The following is a 23,693-nucleotide window of genomic DNA, read 5'->3' on the forward strand; positions in this document are numbered from 1 at the left end:
CTACCTCTGACCTTCAGCATAGATCCCAAACCTGCCCCTGCCCTCCCTGTCTCTTCTCTATCTGATCCACTGAATGTCTCTCACCTGACCCACTGAAATTGCTTCCTGGTTCCTTCTCCCTTGCCTTCTCTTCTGCCTCTTCTCCACCCAACAGACAGAGCTGACCTTTTTAAACTACTGAGACAAGTCATGTCCCACCTCTGCTCAAGACCACCCACAGATCCCCCATCTAACTCAGAAATTAAAAGCCAAAGATCTGTCACGGCCTACAAAGCTTCCCACTCTCCCCGCTTCCTCATTCCTTCCAGTCACCGGGGCCTCTTTGGTTCCTGCAGCATGTCAAGTACATGCTCACCTCAGGGCCTTTGCACCTGCTCTGCCCCCTGCCTGGAATATTCCTCCCCCACAGATCCACATGGCTTCCTCCCTCAGCTCCTGCTCAGAGGTCACCTTCTCATGAGGCTTTCCATGACCCTCCCCTATTCATTCACCATCTCCCTTCCTGGCTTCATTTTTCTCTGTGGCCTGATTTACATCAGGCATCCTTTTGTTTTGGCCTTGCCCATGGCATATGAGACCCTAGCTCCCTGACCAGGGGTCAAACCTGTGCCCCCAGCAACGGAAGTACAGAGCCCCAGTGCACTAGACCTCTGAAGGCCCTACGTCATGCATCTTACATGCTGACTTATTTCCTTATTGTTTCTCTCTCTCTCACGGGACTGTAAGCTCCATGAGGACAGTTGTTTTTGTCTGTTTTCCTCACTACTAAATCCCCAGCACTAGAATAGTTCTTAGAACATAGTAGATACTCAGTAAATTTGTTGAGTGGATGGACGGATGGACCATATTGTTCTATCTTGTTTCCCTGTCTTACCCACCAAACCGTAAGTTCCTTGAGGACAGGCAGAGTGTTTTCACTGCTGTATCTATGAAGGTCACATAGGGCTGGGCACATAAAAGCTGAATCAATGAATGAATGGACTCCTTCCAATTGACGGATGAGGACACACGGACGCCAGAATGGGAAAGGGACTTAGTAAGGACATAGTAAGACACTAGTAGCCACCTCTAAACTCCCAAGTCCCAGGTCCCCTCCTGCCATGGTTGTCTATGGCTCCCCTGAGCCCATCCAGTCTCCCTGGCTGGAGAAGGGGAGAGGGTTGACCAAACTTTAACCCTGGGGAGCCCCTGAAAAACGCTGGGGTATTTGACTTTAAATGAATTCCTTAATATCACTCTGGGTCTAGGGCTCAGAGTCAGCAGTCCCATCCCTGAGTTTGAGACCCTGGTCCACTGCTCACTTCCTGGGGCTTCATTTTGTCATCTGTAAAATGGGAACTCAGATAAGAGTAACACCCACCCTACCATGGGGGAACCATGAGGCTTAAACTGAATGAAGCACTGAAAGAGTTTAGAAGGGGCCGTGATGAGTGCTCAAGGACTGTCAACTGCCTTGAACAGCAAAGCGCCGAGCTGGAGGAGAAAACATCCAATCCCTTTCAAGTTTCCCTTAGGTGAATTCCAGCTAATTGGAACCCGGCCGGATGTGGTTTCGGGTTAGAATGCCTCATTTAAGTTTCTGGGCACCTGGATGGTTGGTGTGATTTTTCCCAGGTGACACTGAGCGTATTATCTGGAGAACAAAACTCCTTTCAAGGTCAGAAATGCCTGGAGAGGCACTGGGGCAGCCAGAGAGAGGCAAAATCATGGGCCACAGTCTGCTCTGGGCTCCCCAGCTTCCTGGCTGGAATTACACCCCTCGGGATCCTGCCAACCTCAAAGTTGAGGCTGATTTCAGTGTGGGGGGAAAATAAAAAAAACCCACCCTCCCTCACTTCAAGGCACTGCATCTCATTTGCTGGCTGGCTGCCATGAGGTTTTTCTAAGCTTGGGAATAAAACGTTTGTGCCACCCAACCCCAACCTCCCCTCCCCGGCTTAGCTCAGCCCCCTCTCCCTGCAACACGGCTGCATCTGACCCCCGAGAACCTTCACGACAACGCCGACGGCCCCATTTCCAGAGAGATGAGGTGGCCTCCCTGAGGTCACCCCGGGGAGACGTGGTGCTTCGTGTGTTTCTTCCTACTCATCGTCCTGCCCAGTGATGGAACCCAACACTATCTGCCCCCCGGGAGTTAGAATCTGCTTTTACAGGTGGAGAAACTGAGGCCCAGAGCAACGGGGTAACTTGCTCCAGGTCACACAGCTGGGAAATGCTTAGAGGGACTGGCTGGCCTCCAAGCCCAGGACTCCGGCCAGGTGTAACATGCTGGCCGGGCTTAGGGTCCCGAAGTGAAACCCCAGGCTGAAGAGCCCCGGCCCTGGAAGGTCCGTGTCGATGTCCTTGGTTGGCTCGGTGTGCCCTGACCCTGGGTGCCCCTGGGCTGCCCCAGACCTTCTGGACCTTGCTTCTGACCATCAATGACAACTTTGGCTATTAACAAGCCACCTTCCTGCCTTAGCCTCCTCCTCCAACACTCTATTACTATTTTGGTAAGACCAAACCTCAAAGCGACTCGATTTCTCATTAACATAAATTTAAATGTCAAATAGATAACTAATAAATAGAATAAAACCACTACAACAAATACAAGAAAAGTCCAACCTCATCCCCCAAGTCTCACTAGACTCCATTGCCTCCTCAAGGCTCGCCGTCTTTCAACAGAGGAGAATGACAGATGATTGGGGGGTGTTTAAGACCCTGCAGCTCTTACGGAAACTTTCTCCTTGAAGAGTTGAAGGAGAATTGAAAACTAAGTAACTCTTGGCATCCTATGATTTAGAGACACTTAAGGATGAGTCCAGGTACCACCTGACCTCTGTGGCACCACATAAAACAGCAATATATAAAGCAATGCCATTTAATTAAGTACATGAAAAATATACACAGACTGAACAGTATTGGTTTTGCAAAAATACCTCCAAACAAAAAGATAAACATTAAATAATGGTCAGAGACTGGGAGGAGGTAGCCAATGAGCAGAATGGTTGCTGAAAACACAGCATCTGTGCGTGATTTTGAGAAAAGTCCCCTCTGTGTAGAAGCAGACCTTAGGGACAGTGCAAGGCTTGATAGAGTAGATAGAGTAGAGCGAATGAATGAAGAAAGAAATGAATGAATGAGTGAGACATGAGAGGGGTCTTGCATGGACCAGTGATGTTCATTTCCCAGGAGGACTGGTTGTGTGCCAAAGTCTGTGTAAGCAGTAACATTTATTCTAAAATTTGGATTTTTGACTTCCAGAATGTGTTAGGGAAGAGCTCCACCCCAGTTATGAACACCTCCCAGTGTGTCCGAAGCGAAAGCGAGGCTAATGACCTGGGATCCAAAGAGAGGACCAGATGCCTGGCTGGTCGGGAAAATAGGGACATCCTTTCCAGATCCCATTTTCCTCCTTCCACGAATCTTGTCTGTTGACTCCTAGGTCACTGACATGCCCTGATGGTGGGCAGTGTGTGGGCAGCTCTGGGGCTTTCCCTCACCTGCGTCTCGGCCGTCAGCCTTGTCTCCCCTGCCTGGTTCCAGACCACCACCTTCTCCTTCGGGGTCCTCACCTACTGCTCCTGGCCTCAGGGTGACAGCTGGAACCAGAGCTGTGGGACCTTCCAGTCCCTGGATGATATTCCTGACTTCGCCTGGAAGGTGAGGTGTGGACTAGTCAATTTATTGCAGCTTCGAGGGGTTGGGAGCAGGGCATTCTCAAACGTGTCAGCGGGAAAAAAAAAAAAAAAAAGCCAAGTTCTGCCCACCTCCCTTCCAACCTCTGACTCTGTATGACTCTGTAGGTGTGGGGTGGGGTCTGGCTATGTGAATTTTAGCAAACACCCAGGGTGATTCTGAAGGCAGCTGCTGGCCCATGCAGTGCCTTTATACAGATTAGGAAACGGTGCCCCTTCCTCAGGACACTATACTGCCATCTGCTGGAGAGTTACTATAATCAATATGCATTTCTGTGATGACTCCCAAAGGCATCTCCCAGAGTAGTGCAGTGCGCAACCTGTACACACCTACCTGGTCACCCTCTAAGCACTGCTAAGTTTGAAAACCACGGCTAAGATGTCAAAAGTCTCTGTTTTGATGCACATTACCAATTCAGCAATCGGGACAATGGGTCGGGACTCCCAGTTCAGCACCTCTAAGCAAGACTGGGTGTGAGCTTAGTCCAGCCTGACTCTTTGACCCCAGGGATTCTCACGTCACCTGCACTGGCAGGCAGATTCTTTGCCGCTATGCCACCTGGGAAGCCCACCTAAGGAAGATGACACAGCCTTCAAAACCAATACAAAGGTGCCTCTCTTGGTGACCCCGCTGTATAGCTGGTACTCAACAAAGAGAAGGTAAGGTGGTAAATGCAGATCTTAGTTCTATCTCTAAGGCTTAATTAGCTGTTTGCCTTGAGGCAAATGACTCCAACTCTTTGTAATCTGATTTGTTTATATGTAAAACAAAGTACATCTTATATACAGAGTACATCATTCGAATGCCAAGGCTGGATCAATCAAAAGCTGGAATCAAGATTTCCAGGAGAAATATCAACAACCTCAGATATGCAGATGATACCACTCTAATGGCAGAAAATGAAAAGGAGCTAAAGAGCCTCATTAAAGAGGGTGCAAAAGGAGAGTGAAAAAGCTGGCTTAAAACAACATGAGAAAAACTAAGATCATGGCATCCAGTCCCATCACTTCATGGTAAATAGAAGGGGAAAAAGTGGAAGCAGTGACAGGTTTATTTTCTTGGGCTCCAAAATCACTGTGGACTGTGACTGCAGCCATGAAATTAAAAGACACTTGCTCCTTGGAAGGAAAGCTATGACAAACATAAACAGCATATTAAAAAGCAGAGACATCACTGTGCTGCCAAAGGTCCATATAGTCAGAGCTATGGTTTTTCTAGTAGTCATGTACGGATTTGAGAGTTGGACCATAACAAAGGCTGAGCGCTGGAGAATTGATGCTTTTGAGCTGTGGTGCTGGAGACGACTCTTGCGAGTCCCTTAGACAGCAAAGAGATCAAACCAGCCAATCCTAAAGGAAGTCAACCCTGAATATTCTTTAGAAGGACTGGTGCTGAAGCTGAAGCTGCAATACTTTGCCACCTGATGCGAAGAACTGACTCATTGCAAAAGACCCTGATGCTGGGAAAGACTGAGGGCAGGAGGAGAAGGGGGCAACAGAGGATGAGATGGTTGGATGGTATCACTGACTCAATGGACATGAGTTTGAGCAAACTCAGTGAGATAATGAAGGACAGGGAAGCCTGGCGTGCTACAGTCCATAGGGTTGCAAAGAGTCAGACATGACTTAGTGACTGAACAATAACAGCAAAACAGGGATAATAATAGCACAGACCTTGTGGGGTTTTGAGGACTCAGTAGCTGATCAGTTAAGCAGAGGGAGTGCATGACTGCCCCACCCCAGTTGACACTGTCTCTCCTCTGTCTTCCTGGCAGGTTTCAGCTGCAATGCTCCTTGGAGGCTGGCTCCTATTGGCTTTCAATGCAATTCTCCTCCTGTCCTGGGCCCTTGCCCCCAAAGGACGGTGCCCACGGAGGAGCAGTGGTCCAATGCCAGGGGTACAGGCAGCAGCAGGTAAATTTGATGTCACATATAAGTGTTTCAGACATATTTTTGGAATGAATGGATGAATGAATGAGCGAGCCTGTAAGTAGAGACTTGCCTCCTGGTTGAATCTCAGAGATAAACCCTATGACTGCAGACTATTCCTGATCCTTGAACAAGCCAGAAATTGGGGGTAGGGAGTGGTATCCTTAACATCACCCTCTCTTTCCCTTATCCAAATCCAGTCCTAACAGTTGTCCTCCTTTTTTTCTCTCCCGTGCATCCACTTTGCATCATTTTTACCAGGACCAGCGTATTCAGTTGGGCAGGCTGCGCACCGCACAAGGGCATCCAGCTGAGGATGGGAGGGCTGAGAACTGTGTTTGCCCAGAAGAATTGTTGTTGTTACTGTTGTTTAGTCGCTAAGCTGTGTCCAACGCTTCTGTGACCCCATGGGCTGTACTCTGCCAGGTGCCTCTGTCCATGGAATTCTCCAGGCAAGAATACTAGAGTAGGTTGCCATTTTCTTCTCCATGGGACCTTCCCAATCGAGGGATCAAACTCGTATCTCCTGCTTGGCAGGTAGATCATTTATCACTGAGCCACCTTGAAAACCCCCAAGCCCAGAAGGTTGCTTTTCTCTAATTCACACATCGGCTTTGGATGATCTAACTCAGGTCTTGGTGGTAAGCCTCATCCAATTAATTCTCCACCATCTCCCACCTGGATTAGAGGTGACCACCTCACGCATCTCTCTGCTGCCACCCTTGTCCCCTAGAGTCTGTTTGCCACACCTTGGCCAAGTGAGACCTGTTAAAACTGAAATCGGATCAAGCCACCGCATCAATGACTTCCTGTTACTGATGAGGCTCCACCAAGGCGGCCCTCATTCCTTCACTGACCTCATCTCTTAACTGGCTTTGCCAGGCTCAGCACACGCCGGCCACACTGGCTTGCTTTCTGTTGCTCATAAGCACCAAGCTTGTTCCCTCTGCCTGGAATATTCTCTTCTCAGATCTTCACAGCTTGCTCCTCCCACTTTATTAAGGGCACTTCTCAAATCTCTCTCTCAGTGGGGGTCTCCCATGACTTCAAGGTAAGGGAGCTCCCCTCTGCTTAGAGTCTCCTTCCTCTTGCCTTGCTTTCTATTTTTCATAGCCTGAAATATCGCATCTGCCTACCAGATTATCGTGCATCTCTCTCCACAAGAACATCAGCTCTGTGAGGTCAAGGACACGTCTGCCTTGACATCACCAGCATCTGACACAGTGCTCCGCACATAGAGGCGCTCACTAGATATTTGTCGCATCAATGAATGGAGACACAGTCCTTGTCGTTGGCTTGCACAGTGTCTAGTGGGGGTGGCAGTTATAATTCGGTGGATAATTTGGCACAATAGGATGAACACAGGAGGTAAGGAAAAACTCCAAGAGGTACCTGACTCAGTGTTTGGAGGGGGTGTTAAGGAAGGCTTCCTGGAGGAGGCGTCACTGAGATGAATCTGGAAGGATGAGTGGGAAGTTAACCAAATGTGGAAGGGCGATTCAGGTAATGGGAACATCAGGGGCAAAGGCATAGAGAGACAAGAGAGCAAGGCACAGTCAAGGAACTCCAAGTGGACAAGTGTGGCTGAAGGGGGGTTGGAGGTCATGTGACTCTCCTGTGCTGGGACTGCCTCCAAAGTGAGGAGGTGTCTGGTTCATTTGCTTAGTATCACTAGTGCCTTCCACAGAGCCCCTAACAGTTTTGAGGAATGAATACATGGACGGATGAGTGGGTTGGTGGGGTGTGTAAGTAGGTGGATGAGCTGATGGATGGATGGATCAGTAGATATATTACTGAATAGATGGATGAATGGCTAGATGGATGAGGGAAATGGGTGGAGGAATGGATGGATGGGGGGATTGGTTGGGGGCAGGTGGCTAAGTGGGTGGTTGGACAGATGGATGGATGAGTGAATGGATAGGTAGAGGAATGGAGAGCATGAGTGGACTAGAATATGGTTTAAAGGATGGGTGAGTAGGTGGACAGATGGGTGGAAGGCTACTTGAGTGATAGGTGGATACAAAGATAGATGAGCCAATGAATAAGTGAATGGATGATGGATGGTGAGTGAGTGGATGGGAGGACTGGGATGGAAGGTCAGCCCAGAGCCCCATGACCCACACACCGGTTTTCCTTCCTGCTCTCTCTAGCCATCGCCACCATCATGGGCCTGCTGGTTTTCCCCATCGGCTTGGCCTCGCCGTTTGCCAAGGAAGCCTGCGTAGCCTCCTCCATGTACCATGGCGGTCAGTGCCAGCTAGGCTGGGGCTATGTGACTGCCATCTTCAACGCAGGCCTGGCCAGCCTCCTGCCCATGATGAGGCGGCCCCACGTGACCGAGGTCCAGCGGAGGACCATCTTCTTCTCCAGTGATACTGACAGCATCATCCTTGTGCCAGAAACGACCACATAAAAATATCTCAGGAGGAGCAAAAAGAGCCCACGCTAGAGTTGTATGAAATCACCACACACCCAGGTTCAAATCCCACCTCTGCTGCTTGCTTGCTGTGTGGCCTCAGGCAAATCGCTTCATCTCTCTGGACCTCAGTGTATAACTTCTGTAAAATGGGGCGGGGGCGTGTGTTGAAATAATGCCTACCTTGGAGGGCTGTTATGAGAATTAAATTAAGATGCTGTGTATAAATAAAGCCCTTAGCATATGTTAGGCAAACTTTAGGTATTATTATTGTAATCCTGACCCCACAGGAGGATTGTGGTGAGCATAAACCTATTCATGACAAGTGTCTGGGGCAATTCTGGATCCATGGTCGTCACTCAGATACTACACCTTTTAATGGGTATGTGCATATTCTCTCTCTCTTCCCTCCCTTTCTATAACTCCTCCTCTTGGTGAATCTGGAAAGTATTCATTTTCCCATCAATGAGAACGTGTCCCCTTATAAATGACAGCTGGTCCAGTGTTGGGGTGGGGATTCAGCAGGGAGTGGGGTCAGGCGTTAAAGACCTGTCTCACCCTTCATGCAAAGAATCCCATTGATATGAAAACCTCACCGTTACTTGGGGCACACGAGGCCCCTTGAGATGCAGTCCCGACCTCTCTCTTCAGCTTCTTTCTTGTCACCCACCTGACCCTGCTCCTCTCCCTCCAGCCATGCTGACTTCTGAGCCCACAGTGGGTCTCTTCACAGCTCCACACTGCTCTCTCTGCCATGGGGTGCTGGAGTCAGCCTGTCACCTTTGCTGATCATGACCCAGTGCCCTGCTTTGGGAGCAGCACCTTAATCCTCCCTTTGCATGTGACCCTCAGCCACTTTCCGACTGCTCCAGGCTTTAAGATGGACAAATGAGACCTTTTAGCCAATCAGGAATGGTCGGAATGACTGGTTCAGAGATGGGCCTGGGACCTGTATAAACCAGCATGGAGGAGGGCGGAGCCACGAGATGGACACAGATGGAGCTCTAAGGATTTCACTTGACTACATGGATCCAGCCACGCCTGCTTCTCTACCCCCAGGACACATGGTGACGGGCAACTCCAGGCTGGCATCCCTCTAGCTTGTGGCTGCAGTGGAAGAAAGCATGAACCACTCTCTTCCCAAGGAAGGAAGCTGATGGGCCAGGACTGGGTCATGTGTCCCCCTGGGGAGAGGGTGGGGGGGGTCAGCAATCTAGACTAGAAGGCCATAGTTATAATGTACGTAATACAGTTTCCCAGAAGATGGGAGAAATTGCTGGTCCTGGAATGGGGCAAGGAGGCTGAGCAAGCAAAAAACATTCAGTGCCCAACTCCTTTCCTTAAGGGAAACTTTGTTATCCTCATTCCACAGAAGTGAAGACTGCAGCTCAGAGAGGCAGAGTCACTCGCCCAAAGTCACACAGCTGATTGGTGGCAGAGCTGGGATTTGAACCCAGGGCTGTCTGACTCTGTGATAGAGGCAGAATGACATCTCTGCCCTGACCCAGCTCATCAAACTCTTTTGGCTTTAAACATTCAACTAAGACCGTCTGTAAACAACAGGACTATATTATTACAGCAATTCTACAATTTTGAAAAACACATCTGCCACTGAGAATGCAGCCTGCATTCATCTCTCAGAAAATAAGGACTATAATTACTTTTAAAAAGTCACAGAATAATGGATTAAGGTAATAGAAAGCCTAGGAAGCCGCCCCATGGTGTGCAGATGGACTCGAAGACCCCTGGTATGTTTCAAGTGTCATCAGAAGCACGTTGATGGGAGTCAGGCTTGTGTGGGAAGATTTCAGGAACCCTAAGCAGCATCCCCAGTGCAAAAAGCAGCAAGCAGATAGATGCCAACAAGAAGAAGCCCAAACTCAGCCTCAGGTCACCCACCTGTGCTTGAAATGAGCCGTCTCCTCTGTGTAATAATCTTACAACAGTCCCCTGCCCCCACCCCCCACCCCCAAGTTCCTCAATCATCTCTCTTGACCATGCAGTGTGGCTAGGAGGATCTTAGTTCCCTGACCAGGGATTTAACCTGGGCCCTCAGGCACTGTGGCGTCCTAATCACTGGACTGCCAGGGAAGTCCCCTTTTATTTTCTCTCTCAGCAATTTCAGCAGTGCCAAAGGGAGCGATTCTTCAGCCTATGAAGCAGAAGCATTTCCACAGACACCATCCTTATTTGACAAGAGACAGAGGGATCCGTCTCATTTTTCTCTGCATCATAGTAAGAGGCACTCTTTATTTGGGGGAGCCCTGCCCCTACCGAGGCTGGAAACCACTGTGCTCCACAAATCTGAATAAAGAATGCCAGGAAGATACCGGAGGAGTCCTGCCTGATGCCCTGATGTAATGGAAAGTCTCCAGGGTGCTGCAGGGTTCAGAGGGTCATCTGAATTCTGCTAGGCTGACTCTGAGGATCTGATTGTGCTCCCTCTAGAGTCTACACCTGTCCTGGGCTCAAGAGCTCAATGTGTCGGGTGGCTTCAAAGCCAGCAGCACAGAGCCTGGAGAGCCCTTCCCTGAGTCAGCAGAACCCAGTGCAATTTGCAGAGTCGGCGTGGATTTTGCTCCTGCCAAGAACTGATGGCCTCACCATACCCGCCTCCAGCGGCCCTGTCACAGCCCGAGAGGGTGCAGAGTTCATCCCTTCCCCAGTTCTCCTCCAGGAGCTGTATCCTCTCAGGTTTCAAAGTCTCACCTGAGAACCCGAGCAAGAGATGATGGGAACTCAGGGAAACTGAGGTCTCAACCAGGAAACCGTTCCCAGCAATGCTAGGGCCCAGAGGGTCCCAGTGAAAGAGGAGGGCCAGGACTGAATACACAGCCAAAAAAGTCAAAGTGTTGGTCGCCCAGTCGTGTCCAACTCTGTGCAACCCCACAGACTATAGCCCACCAGGCTCCTCTGTCCATGGAATTTTCCGGGCAAGAACACTAAAGTGGGTAGTTGTTCCCTTCTCCAGGGGACCGTCCCAACCCAGGGATCAAACCCGGGTCTCCCGTATGGCAGACGGATTCTTTATCATCTGAGCCACCAGGGAATCCACACCCATCACTACCTCCGGTTTGCAGAAATGAAAACCAAGGCTCAGAGAGGTAAAGTCACTTGCCCAAAATCACACAGCCAGGAGCCGGCAGACTTGGGACCCTAAGTCATCACTCCCCAAACATGTGGACAAAGATACAGAATGTAATTTTAGTTGGTGCAGTGAGAAAGTCATTCCCACGTCAGTCCTCCTTGAAGTCCTCCAAGAAGAAAAGCTCGTCTGGTGCTAGTATGTCTTGAACCTCTCAGACCCTTATTACATCTCTTCTTAACAGCAAGCGAGTAGGCTTCAGGAAAGCCTTCAGTGGGAAACAGTACTTTGGTAAAATAGTAGTATTCATTTTTACAACCATCTCCTGTTTATACAAATTATCCTGGCTTGCTCTTAGCTTGAAGTTTAAAAAGTGAGTTGATTTATGGGATCTCCCTGGTGGTCCAGTGGCTAGGACTCCATGCTCACAATGCAGGGAATCCAGGTTTGATCCCTGGTCAGGGAACTAGATCCTACATGCCGCAACTAAAGATCCCACGTGCGTCAACTAAGACCCGGCACGGCCAAATAAATTAAAAAAAAATTTTTTAAAAGGTGAGTTGATTTAAAGAAAACTAGTGAAGATATAATAGCGCATAGATATGATCCAAATCATAAAGGGGGATGGCAGGTGACTTGAGTTTGGAAGATGCTGTCATAAAACTTGCGGAGAAGACTCATTGACTGACAGATCTAATGTCTCTCAAACTTGAGTATCTGTTTGAAAAAAGAGAAGAGATCTAAACTAGTTCCTCCCACTGCCCTTAGCTGTACCCTCACTTCCCTTCCCTGTCAGGCTGCTGGAACCTCAGGCCTGGGAGAGGAGGAGGAAGATGAAGCAGGATGGCACACATGGGCACCGGCCCTTCCGAAATGGGATGGTCGGGACCTCCTCAACTCTTTGCGCAAGTGCTTCTAACTGTCCCCATGGACTCTCCCAGATGCCAAACAGAAAGCTGGAGGTGCAAAGAGAAGGGATTATGGTTTAGAAGGGAAATGGTAGAGTAGCCAGAGGGGCTAAACCCCGCATGTTGTCCTAGATGGGAATAGCATCATTCAGGCGAAGGCATGGTGATAGACAGTATCCACATGCTCGAGGCTACAAGGAAAGCAGGCAGAAGGAGAGGAGAGGAACCAGAGGTGTGGGGGAAGGAGAAGATAAAGACATGAAGGAAAAGATGGAGGAGGCAGAGGAGGAAGAAGAAAAGGGTGGGAGCGGGACCTCACAGTGACACCTGTGTGTGCCATGCACCTGGCAACAAAGACCCCTTGTCCCACCCAAGGTGAGTCAAGGAAACGTGCCTAGTGGCCCAAGACTCATCTTCTCACATCTATGCAAGCTGTAAACGCCGTGCTTAGGAAAGCTTTTACTAAAGCAAAATATTTTCTTAGAAATTTTTTCCCCTAAAGTATATCATCCATTACCATAAGTCAATAGTGCATGGAGGGACTTCCCTAGTGGTCCAGTGGCTAAGATTCTGAGCTCCCCATGCAGAGGGCTCAGGTTCAATTCCTAGTTGGGGAACCAGACCCCACATGCTGCAACTAACAGTTCCCCGTGCCACAGCTAAAAAAAGATCCAGCACCACAACTGAAGATCCCATGTGCTGCAACTAAGACCCGGCACAGCCAAAGACATGAATAAATAAGTAAATATTAAAAAAGAATCATCACAAGCTAAATAAATGGCTGTCTGAAGCCACTAAGATTTGGGGTGGTTTGTTACACAGCATTGCTTGTGGTAACAACTAACTGATACAAAGGATGAGACCAGTTTCACCAGCCTTGCACTTTCTGGGGACCGATCAGGCAGCGAGCATGAGAATCTGTCCCTCTCTGGGTCTGGGTCAACAGGGGTGGGCTGGGAGGACTGGGGTATGAGGACACACTCTTCAGAAGCAAACATTTCTTTCTTTCAAATTAAAGAGAAAATCCATAAACACAGAAGCAAGAAATAACCCAGGTTCACACAATTCTGTTTATATATATTTTCTCTCTATATAGACATGACTTTTCAGTAAACAGTAACCAGATATGTCGGCAACACTGAGAAAAGGAGAGCACTCCATAGATAAAACGACTCCCACGCATTTGATTCGGGGACGCAAGGACACACACACAACGTACAGAGACCCAAATAAACATAGTAAGCCAAATAAATAAGCACTGTTTCAAATCGCAACCACGACGCTCTCTGGAACACCACGAGAGAAGGCAGAGAAGAGATCTTGTGCTGTACTTTCAGACCAGTCTGTCAAAAAGTAAACAAGAATCGGAAGGTCTAGGACCTGAGTCTTGCTAAAATAACATCCTCTGTAGTGAAGAGTTGAATGGCAAAATAAAACTCTTATCTAGAGGGAAATTTCATACATGATCACCCGTCTCGGGAAGGCAGAGGGCCAAGGCAAGGAGATGAAACTTGCACAGAGTGTTCTTCGGAAGCGAGGTCCATCTCTCATCCATCCCACCCAGGACACCCAACTTGGGCAGAAGTTCAGATGCAGCCGAAAGTGCTGGGTCCAAGGGAAGCGCCTTCACAAGCAGGCCAGGCAAGGACTGCTCCCTTCCTGCTTTGCTCAGGACCGGAGGACTGATGCGCCCCCTCTGTCAAGGTTTCAATGTGCTTGGTGAGTCTCCTCTCCTCTCCAAAATCCTACCTGCCATTCTTGGGAAGAGCATCCTTCTGGGACTCTCTCTGTTTTTCCTGACGCTGGTCCATTCTCCAAAGCAGAGAAGGGCTGGCATGACTGCTCTCCTGGGAGGACATGTAGGCAGGGTAAACTAGCTCGCCTAGGGTCTGTTTGGGGGGTTGGTGACCCTTTGTGTGAAGACATGGAGGGGACCATTTCCAGGCTGGGCTGTGACCTGGATGCCAGTTCATCAGCTGATTTTTTTTTTTTTTTTCCCCCAAGGAGAACACCCGCCACACCCTACCCCGGCCAACCTCTGTCCTCCTCTCTTCCCTTTGTCCTGAGTGAGCAAGGGCACTTAAGGAAATGCCAGCCTCCTTGAACAAGTGGCTTGCACCAACACACACCTTCCAAGCTTCTGGAACTCCGGACCCAATGTAGGAAGGAGAGGCGAGGTCCTCCCTAGGATGAGAGGAAGGGGATGTGGACTCTGCCCTGCCCGGAGCAGGGGCTCTGAGCAGGACCACGAAGTGGCCTGTCTCAAGTTTACAGACCCTTCTCACAGCCTTTTGTTGAAAGAAGAAAAAAGTCTCTCCCGGGGCCAGGGGGAGGAGGAAAAGACGAGAAAACACAACTGAAATCCCTGACCCCAGGAGAGATGTGCAGAGGACCCCATGTGCCTTTTCTAAATGGGAGGGAGTCTCAGGACACAGTTGGCTCAGGTACAAAGAAAGTGGGGAGGGAGAAACACTTGCAGTCCCTCCTGCAAGTCAGCGGTTCTCAAACGGGGGGCTACCTGGCAATGTCCGGAGAAGTTCTGGATGTCATAAGGCCCCGGGAGGGGCGGGCAGCGGTGGGGGGTGGAGGGCGCTACTGGCATCTAGCAGGGACAGGCCAGAGATGCTGCTCAACCCCCAACAGTGCACGGGGAGGCGTCCTTCATAGAAGAATTCCGTGTCAGCAGTGCTCTGCTCCCAGCCACGTTCTGGAACATCTCCAAAGGCCCCCTTCAGAGCTCAGAGGCAGCCCCATAGACCTCTCCTATACCCGTTTCCGAAAAGTTCCCAACCCAAGTCTCATCCGACAAGACAGCTTGGAGGGATGGAAGGGAAAGGGGAGAAGACTATTCTGGAGACCACGAACTAAGATGGTCCTTCTGCCCACCAACAACCCCCAACTCCCGCAAGGGAGAAATCCCAGGCTTGGGCGATCTTTGGTCAAACAGGAAAACGTAAGGCTGAACTGAAGGGGCAACCCCTCCACCCCACCTGCCCAGCGGCCAAAGCTGGGGTGCTTTCCCTTTGCACAGAAGTCCATGCTCGGAACAGACGCCAGGACCTCGCTCCCCGGGCAGCTGGCAGGAGAAGCAGGCAGGACAGGCGGGCGGGCGGGCGCGGGCGCGGCCCTCACTTGTTCTCAATCAGGGTCTGCACCTTGTACACGAGGGCCCGGGCCAGCTTCAGGACCTGTCTGGTGTTGTGTCGCTCGGCCATCTCTGAAAGAGCGGAAGGCAGAATCGCATGAGCCTTCTCTTTGTCTGTCCTTGGGCCACACTTCCAGCAGAGACCCTGAGAGGTCTCTGGGGTACCCCCATCCCCATCATCAACTGGCATCACCCCCAGAGTGGCTCTGGAAGCACATACTTTGGGGACGGCCTGCGACTCCAGACCTCAGTTTCCTCATCTGTGAAATGGGAACCATAACAGTACCTACTTCACAAGGTTACTGTGAGATTAAACAGGATAAAGTGTGTCTGTTTAAAAAATGTTAGGTTTTCTCACCATCCTCCTACAGACACAATCACTGGGCACCTTTTAAGAAAGCAATGTTGGGCACAAGGTGGACGCTTAAAAGTAGAGAGGAAAGCAAGCAACAGAAGGAGATGGGAGGGTGCAGGGGAGAAAGTGCAAATAGCCATTTTGTCAAGAATAACACACAATGATCAGCTCTTTAAAAAATAATAATCCTAAATTTAGACACTTGTCATAAAGAAATCATTTGGTAGAAGAGAAAGACACTAAGACCATGGTTCCCAAATTGGGTGCCCAGGATACCACTGTGAACTCATGGCAATTTGGGGGGAAATACAGCGATCCTCCACATCTGTTGAACACCACATAAACTGCTAATGTGAGTGAGTGAGTTTGCAATTTGCGTTCCTATCAATGGCTTTATAGCTTTGCAAAAAAACTAAGTTTTCAGCAAGCAGTTGCCATGATAAAAGCAAGTATCATGTGAAAATCACTATGGAAAGGATAGCGAAGGTGGTGAGTTCAAACTGATTCCAAGATTTGAGAAGTTGGGCAAAGTCTGACAGGTGAGCACACCCATTAAAAACTACTTATTTAAATATAAAATATATTATTTTCTTTTGACTTACATGTGCTATTTTTTCAAATGGCTACTAAGTTGTTAGGATAGATATACTTATTAGGTGGTTTGGACTTAATTATTCAGTAGTTACTAGATGGTCTGGGATGCCACAAAAATTTCACAGAGACACTAGAGGTGCTATGAACTAAGAAAGTTTGAGAACCTCCAAGCTAAGATATGAATTGCTCTGAGTTCTCAATTACAACCTCAAACCAAAACCAACATAGATGTTAAACCAGAAAGGATGGTTCAGTAAGTGATGAACAGGTGCTTGAGGTATATTCTGCTTTCTCAAAAAATCATTATATGGAAAATGGTTTTAAAAACATCAGTGGAAAAAAGCCTAGATACAATTGGATTCTGTGATTGTTGTTTAGTCGCTAAGTCACATCCGACTCTTTGCGACCCCATGGACTGTAGCCCACCAGGCTTCTCTGTCCGTGGGATTTCTAAGGCAAAAACACAGGAGTGGGTTGCCATTTCCTTCTCTAGGGGATCTTCCCAACCCAGGGATTGTCTCTGGGTATCTCCTGCATTGGCAGGCGGATTCTCTATGGTTTAGCCACCATATACATAATTTTGGAAAAGACTGGATGAAAAAATGAATATTTTTAAATGAACCTATTAAGTGCAACATGGTTTTCTGGACTGGATCCTAGAGCAGAAAAAGGACGTTAGTTAAAAACCAAGTGAAATCAAGTAAGTCTGTAGTTTAGTTGATAGTACTATATCAGTGTTAATTTCTTTGTTGTGACACGTGTACAAGGATCAGGTAACATACTAACATTAGGGGCTGTGGCGTTAAAAGGTACAGGAAACTCTTTGTACTATCTTTGAAATTTTTTTCTAATGATAACTAATAATGTTAATTATAACTATTTATTATTATTATATATTATTTAAATATAAAATATATTAATAATAATAACTAATAATGTTTCCAGTGTAAGGTCATCACTGGTGGCTTTTTTCTTTTTTTGCTTTATCCAAAACCTTTTTTAGTTTAAGAAAATGTTTTAATAGTGATAATAGCAACAGCTTCTATTCAAAGCAACAGCTGTGAGCCAAGTACCATGTGACTGATGGGCCTGACATCCCTGTGGTCTCATTTAATCCTCCTGACATCTCTGTGATGGAGGTGTCAGTACCATTTTATTCCTAAGGAATCTGAAGCCCAGAGATGTGAAGTCACTTGCCCAAGGTCACACAGCTCCTGGGTGGCAAGACTGTGCCTTTTTCATGCCACCTTCCTGTATCTGCTTTCCCTCCACACCTCAACCCTCTGAAGCAGACATCTTCCCTCCTGTTCCCAGGTGAGGAAGCAGATGTTTAGAGAGAGGGGAAGTGACATGTCTATAGCACAGCTCGTTCCCAGCAGAGCCAAGGTTGGCCCCTGAGCCTGATTTCAACACCCAGGCCCCTTTGGCCAGATCCCTGAGAGAAACACACGTGGGTCACTCAGGATTACGAGACATCAACTCATCCACTGGGAAATAGCCAAAGGAGGTGGTCAGAAGCCTCCTCCGTCCTCTTCATCTTAAATCAATCTCAGGGACCCTCCATCCATCCCTCTTCAGGACCCAGGAAGGGGCCCTCCAGAAGCCTGCCCCCTTCGGATGAGACCCTGATCACGTGGGTACCGTTAAAAAATTTGATGATGTCTGTGAAATCCATGTTGTTCTCCAAGATGATGTCACGGTAGACCTCCACCAGCGCCAGCGCGATGAACAGGACGTAGTGGGCGGACGAGACGTGTTTGGCTGCCCAGATGGTCTCCCAGACAGAGAAGACATCATCATAGATGAGTTCTGCCAAGACACCAACACGTACATGTGCGTGGGGAGAGTCCCCCTCGGAGCTCACGGTGCTGCCCGCCCTCGAGGAGCATCCCAGGCCGGCCGTGCTCTGAGCTTCTGTCCTGGGGCGGCAGACAGAGCTCAGGCCAGGGCAGGAGACCTGGGCGCTGTCATCTGACAGCAGCCTGTTTCCCCTTTCTGTGGAAGAGGCTGGGCACACTAGGCGGGTTGCATGTTTCCACCTCCGACATCCTGTGAGTGGAGGAACTGGGCAGGGGCAGCTTTGGTTTTCCTTGACCTGTCCCTGCCCTGACCCTGGGGCCAGGGTCCTGCTCTCTGCCTGCACCCTCCAGCTCCTCTAGCACCCATGGGGTACCTCCCCTTCCCCTTGCACCCAGGCAGAGTCGGCTGCTGCTTCTGGGTCTAGTAAAGAGAGACAGCAGAGTAAGGATGGAGAGTAAGGCTTCCTGTGTCCAATAAACATCAGTCTGAATCCCGGCTCCATCACTTATGAGCAAGGTGACCTTGGGATAATTACTTCCCCTCCATGAGCTCTTTCTTTTCAGCATCTGTAAGTGTGGTGATGTTGGTGGAGGAGGTTGCCATCTCTTTCTCCAGGGGAATCTTCCCAACCCAGGAATCAAATCCGAGTCTCCAGCATTGGGAGGCAGATTCTTTACCACTGAGTCACCAGGGAACTTCACATGGTGTGATACCAATAGTAATAAAGGACTGAAGAGTCTTTTCTGATGGTCCAGTGGTTAGGAGTCTGCTTTGCGATGCAGGGGACACAGGTTCAATCCCTGCTTGGGGAACTAAGATCCCAGAAGCCCATGCACTGCAATGAAGAGCCTGTGCGTGGCAACAAAAGATCCCACGTGTCATAACTAAGACTCAACACATAAATAAATTTTTTTATAAATAAATATTTTTTAAAAATAAAGGGCTAAAGAAATAATACATAGAAATGGCTCAGTACAGTGCCTGGCCCTTAATAAACACCTTTATACAGGTTAGGGGATTCCCAGGTGGCTCAGTGATAAAGAATCAGCCTGCCAATGCAGGAGACTCAGGAGACCTGGGTTGGAGCCCTGCGTCAGGAAGATCCCCTAGAGGAGGAAATGGTAACCCACTCCAGTATTCTTGCTGGGAGAACCCCATGGACAGAGGAGCCTGGCAGGCTACAGTCCATGGGGTCGCAAAGAGTTGGACATGACTGAGCAATTGAGCACACATGTATGCATACAGGCTAGATTTTATTATCAGCATCATCCCAAATTGGCAAGATAGCAACGCACTGTGTCAGACATCATTTCTCAGTTACATGGGAAAGAGACTCCATGGGCTTCAGAGTTCTTGGTCTCTGATAAGTCACTTAACAGAATGGTAGGGAACTGGGCTTGGGTAGACAGACGGGGGCTCAAATCCTGGCTCTGTTATTGCTAGGTCTGAATTTAGTTCTTCTCAGCCTTAGTCTCCTCATCTGTAAAATGGGGATTGTGAGAACACCTACTACAGTGTCTCTGCAAGATACGGTAGGAAAACTGTAGTCAGAACTCAACAAATAGGTGTTACTCTAGTCCAGTGGCTTTGCCCCAACATGTCCCAGCCTCACTGCTGTGGTATCTTTTCCCCCTGGGACTCTGCTACAAAGAGTCTGGGAACAAGGTCCCAGTTGGAGGTGTGTACCTCGCTTGAAATCCAGCAGGAACCAGCGGTAGCAGAAGTAGAAATGAGTGTAGTCCCCATTCTGATGCATCAACTCGAAGAGCTCTGAGTCCAGGATCTGTCAGAGGAAGGAAAGAAAGGCATCAGCCTCCTCGGCAAAGGCTGGGCCAGAGGGGACAGTCGAATAAATGATGCTACATCCCCATACCAGACACCGCACAGCCCTTAACAACCGGGTGGAGCTTAAAAATGGCCAAAGAATTTGAAGTGGAAATCAATCTGACGCAACCTAACCCAGTCTTTCACTAAAGAAGATATGAAAATAACCAATATGCACAGGAACCATGCTTACCATCATTAGTAATTAGGAAAATGCAAGTCAAAACCATAATGAGCTACTATTTCATATCCACTAGGGTGGCTATAATAAAAATGACAGACAACAAAGGGCTGGGAGGATGTAGAGAAAATGGAACCTCGTGTGTTGCTGGTGGGAATGGAGAATGGTACAGCTGTAGTTTTACTCGTAGGTATATCCCCAACAAAAATGAAAACCCACGTCCATATAGAAACTTACACATGAATATACACCACGGCGTTATTCATAATAGCCAAAAAGTGTAAACAACCCAAGTATCCATCAGAGGATGAATGGGTATACAAAATGTGGTCTATCTATGCAATGGAATATTCAACAATAGAAGGAATGACATGTCGATACATGCTGCAACGTAGACGGACCTTGTAAACATCATGCTACATGAAAAAAGCCAGACACAAAAAGCCACATATTGTGTGACTCCGTTTACGTGAAATGTCCAGAAGAGGTAAATCTACAGAGACAGAAAGTAGACTAGTGGCTGCCAGGAGCAGGGGAGAGGCATTGCTGTCAATGGTGGTGGTGTTTGCTGTTGTTTGGTTGCTAAGCCACGTCAACTCTTTGGTGGCACGACGGACTGCAGCCCACCAGGCTTTTCAGTCTACGGGACTTCCCAGGCAAGGACACTGGAAAGTGAAAGTCGCTCAGTCATGTCCGACTCTTTGCGACCCCATGGACTATACAGTTCACGGGATTCTCCCGGCAAGAATACTGGAGTGGGTAGCTGTTCCCTTCTCCAGGGGATCATTCCAACCCAGGGATGGAACCCAGGTCTCCCGCATTGCAGGCGGATTCTTTATCAGACGATTTCCTTCTCTAGGGGATCTTCCCGGCCCAGGGATCAAACCTGCGTCTCCTGTGTTGGTGGGTGGATTCTCTACCACTGAACCACCAGGGAAGCTCAGGGGATAGAGATTCTTTCTCAAGGTGATGAGAGTGTTCTGAAATTAGACAGTGATGATGATTTCACACCTGTGACTATTCTAAGAGCCAATGACTCCAACGTTTCAAAAAGGCAAATTTTACAATATATGAATTTATCTCAATAAAGCTCTGTGTGTGTGTGTGTGTGTGTGTGTGTGTTTGTGTGTGACAGAAAGAGAGCGAGAGAAATATACTCAAATATTTCTTTGCAGTCCAGAGGAGGAAATGGCAACCCACTCCAGTATTCTTGCCTGGGAAATCCCATGGACGGAGGAGCCTGGTGAGCTACAGTCCGTGGGGTCGCAAAGAGTCGGACTGCTTAGCGACAAACCCACCACCGCCACCACCTTTCTCTGCAGAAAAGGACCAATACAATCAAATATCCTGTTAAGGGCAAGGACCGTGTCTTGTTCATCATTGTAGACACAGTGCCTGGGCCAAGTAAATGCTCAGTAAGAATGAATCCAGTGGAGTCGACTTGAGCTGTTGAGTGAAGGTTAAGTTGAATTGAGTTTTTCAGTTTAACTTAACTGGGCTGAGTGAAGTAGCACTGAGTTACTGAGTTAATTTAAACTAGGCGTGGCTATTAAGTCAGTTTGTGGTCCATTGGGTTGAGCTGGAATAAGTTATATTACTGAGAAGCACAAGGTCATACCTGGATTAGCGACCTCATGTTGGCAAAGTGTGTGTCCATGGCGCCCCCGTGGGGGAAGTTCTGGTTCATCCTCTTCATGAGCTCGGTGAAGCAGCTGAAGGCAAGGGCCTCTGGGGAAAGAGTACAGGAGAAAGTGTCAACTCTGCCACTGCCCAAGGTCCCAGAGCGATGGTCCGAGGGTCCGAGCCGGTTCATTAAGTCCACAGCCAAATAAGAAATGTAAGGACATGGAGTATACCCATGCACATCATTTCAAGGGATGCTCTCCAATCTTTCATTATGCACTTCCCCCCTGAGAGGTGTGAAAATAGAGTACCCTTTCTTTTAGGAAACAATGGTGACAGCAAACACTGTGTTTTAAAGATCCCTATTTGCTCTAATAAAAAGTTGACAATATTTGGTCCCAAATGTCTTGAAAAAAATTCTGTGGGGCTCATGAAACTCTCCTGTCTGAGAACCACTGTATTAAAATAACAAGTGTCAATACTGGAAGGGTGTTTGCAGGTGTTACGCAAAGCAAAGGTCAAGCAACTTTGGGAAATGCTACTTAGAGAGTGACTATATATACTAAGGGAAAAAAAGGCTCTGAGTATTTATGGAATTTAAAAGATCTATGTTGGGAATTCCCTGGTGGTTCAGTGGTTAGGACACCACACTTTCACCGCTGAGGGCATGGGTTCAATCCCTGGTCCAGTGGTTAGGACTCCACACTTGCACTGATGAGGGCATGGATTCAATCCCTGATCGGGGAACTGCTAAGATCCTGCAAGCTGCATGGCACAGCCAAAAAAAAAAAAAAAAAATCCGTTTCATACTCTTCAACCCAGTGTTTAAAGAATAATTTGAAAACAGTACCTATTTTCTCTTAACACCAAGTAGCTTTAGAGAAAGTTATAAGAAGGTTACCCAAGTCACCACAGAATCTTGTTCATTTTCTTTATTTTTCAGAACAGTTTAGATTTACAGAAAAATTGAGAAGAGTGTAGAGTTTCCATATACCTCACACCTAGTTCCTCCCATTACTAACATCTCCCATTAATTTGTACATTTGTTACAATTAATGACCTACTTCAGTTCAGTTCAGCTCAGTTCAGTCACTCAGTCGTGTCCAACTCCTTGCGACCCCATGAACCACAGCACGCCAGGCCTCCCTGTCCATCACCAGCTCCCAGAGTTCACCCAAACCCATGTCCATTGAGTCGGTGATGCCATCCAACCATCTCATCCCTGTTGTCCCCTTCTCCTCCTGCACTCAATCTTTCCCAGCATCAGGGTCTTTTTAAATGAGTCAGCTCTTTGCATCAGGTGGCCAAAGTATTGGAGTTTCAGCTTCAAAATCAGTCCTACCAATGAACACCCAGGACTGATCTCCTTTAGGATGGACTGGTTGGATCTCCTTGCAGTCCAAGGGACTCTCAAGAGTTTTCTCCAACACCATAGTTTAAAAGCATCAATTCTTCGGCCCTCAGCTTTCTTTATAGTCCAACTCTCACATCCATACATGATCACTGGAAAAACCATAGCCTTGACTAGACGGACCTTCGTTGACAAAGTAATGTCTCTGCTTTTTAATATGCTGTCTAGGTTGGTCATAACTTTCCTTCCAAGGAGTAAGCGTCTTTTAATTTCATGGCTGCAATCACCTGATACATAATTAACTCAAGTCCATAGTTTTTTTTACCTTATGTCCTTTTGCTATTCCAAGAACTCATCTAAGAATTACATTATTTACAGCTGTCATCTCTCCTTAGGCTCCTCTTGGCTCTACCTGTGACTCAGACCTTCCTTGTTGTTGGTGACCTGATGGTTATGAAGAGTGCATGCCAGGTGTTCTATGGGATGCCTCTCTAGTGGAATTTGTCTGATGTCTTTCTCATGATAAGACTGGGGTTATGGGTTATTGTGAGAAAGACCATGTAGGTGAGGTTCCGCTTGACTCACATCATATCAAGTGTGTACAGTACTGATGTGACTGAGGACGGAGGATGACCTTGGCCACCTGACAGGGGCAGTGTTTTCCAGTTTCTCCACTGCATAGCTTCTCTTTCACCTCCCACCCTCTTCTTCAGTGAACTTTCTGGAAAGACGTCACTATGCTCAGCTCTAAGAGTTGCGACTTATACTTCTCATTTTTAAACAACTTTATTGAGGCTTGCACACC

General features: G+C 48.1%; 2 protein-coding genes across 3 annotated transcripts in view; one reads left to right on the top strand and one right to left on the bottom strand.

The window, feature by feature from the left end:
- Positions 1-3,441: 3,441 nt before the first annotated feature.
- Positions 3,442-8,019, top strand: LHFPL7 (LHFPL tetraspan subfamily member 7). The gene is made up of 3 exons (XM_061140690.1): positions 3,442-3,642; positions 5,453-5,591; positions 7,757-8,019. Exons 1-3 carry the CDS (start codon positions 3,442-3,444, stop codon positions 8,017-8,019), a joined length of 603 nt encoding a protein of 200 aa, XP_060996673.1.
- A 5,060-nt stretch (positions 8,020-13,079) lies between these two features.
- SGSM1 (small G protein signaling modulator 1) overlaps positions 13,080-23,693 on the bottom strand; it is a 73,484-nt gene continuing 62,870 nt past the window's right edge. For both annotated transcript variants that reach the window (XM_061141668.1, XM_061141669.1), the window contains 4 exons: positions 21,533-21,642; positions 19,596-19,692; positions 17,751-17,918; positions 13,080-15,232 (listed from right to left, as the gene is read on the bottom strand). In XM_061141668.1, coding sequence (XP_060997651.1) covers positions 15,144-15,232; positions 17,751-17,918; positions 19,596-19,692; positions 21,533-21,642 — 464 coding nt within the window. In that variant the 3' untranslated portion in view covers positions 13,080-15,143. The remainder of the gene's footprint in view (positions 15,233-17,750; positions 17,919-19,595; positions 19,693-21,532; positions 21,643-23,693) is intronic.

This window comes from Dama dama, chromosome 5, assembly GCF_033118175.1.
Source record: "Dama dama isolate Ldn47 chromosome 5, ASM3311817v1, whole genome shotgun sequence".
Taxonomy (NCBI): Eukaryota; Metazoa; Chordata; class Mammalia; order Artiodactyla; family Cervidae; genus Dama; species Dama dama.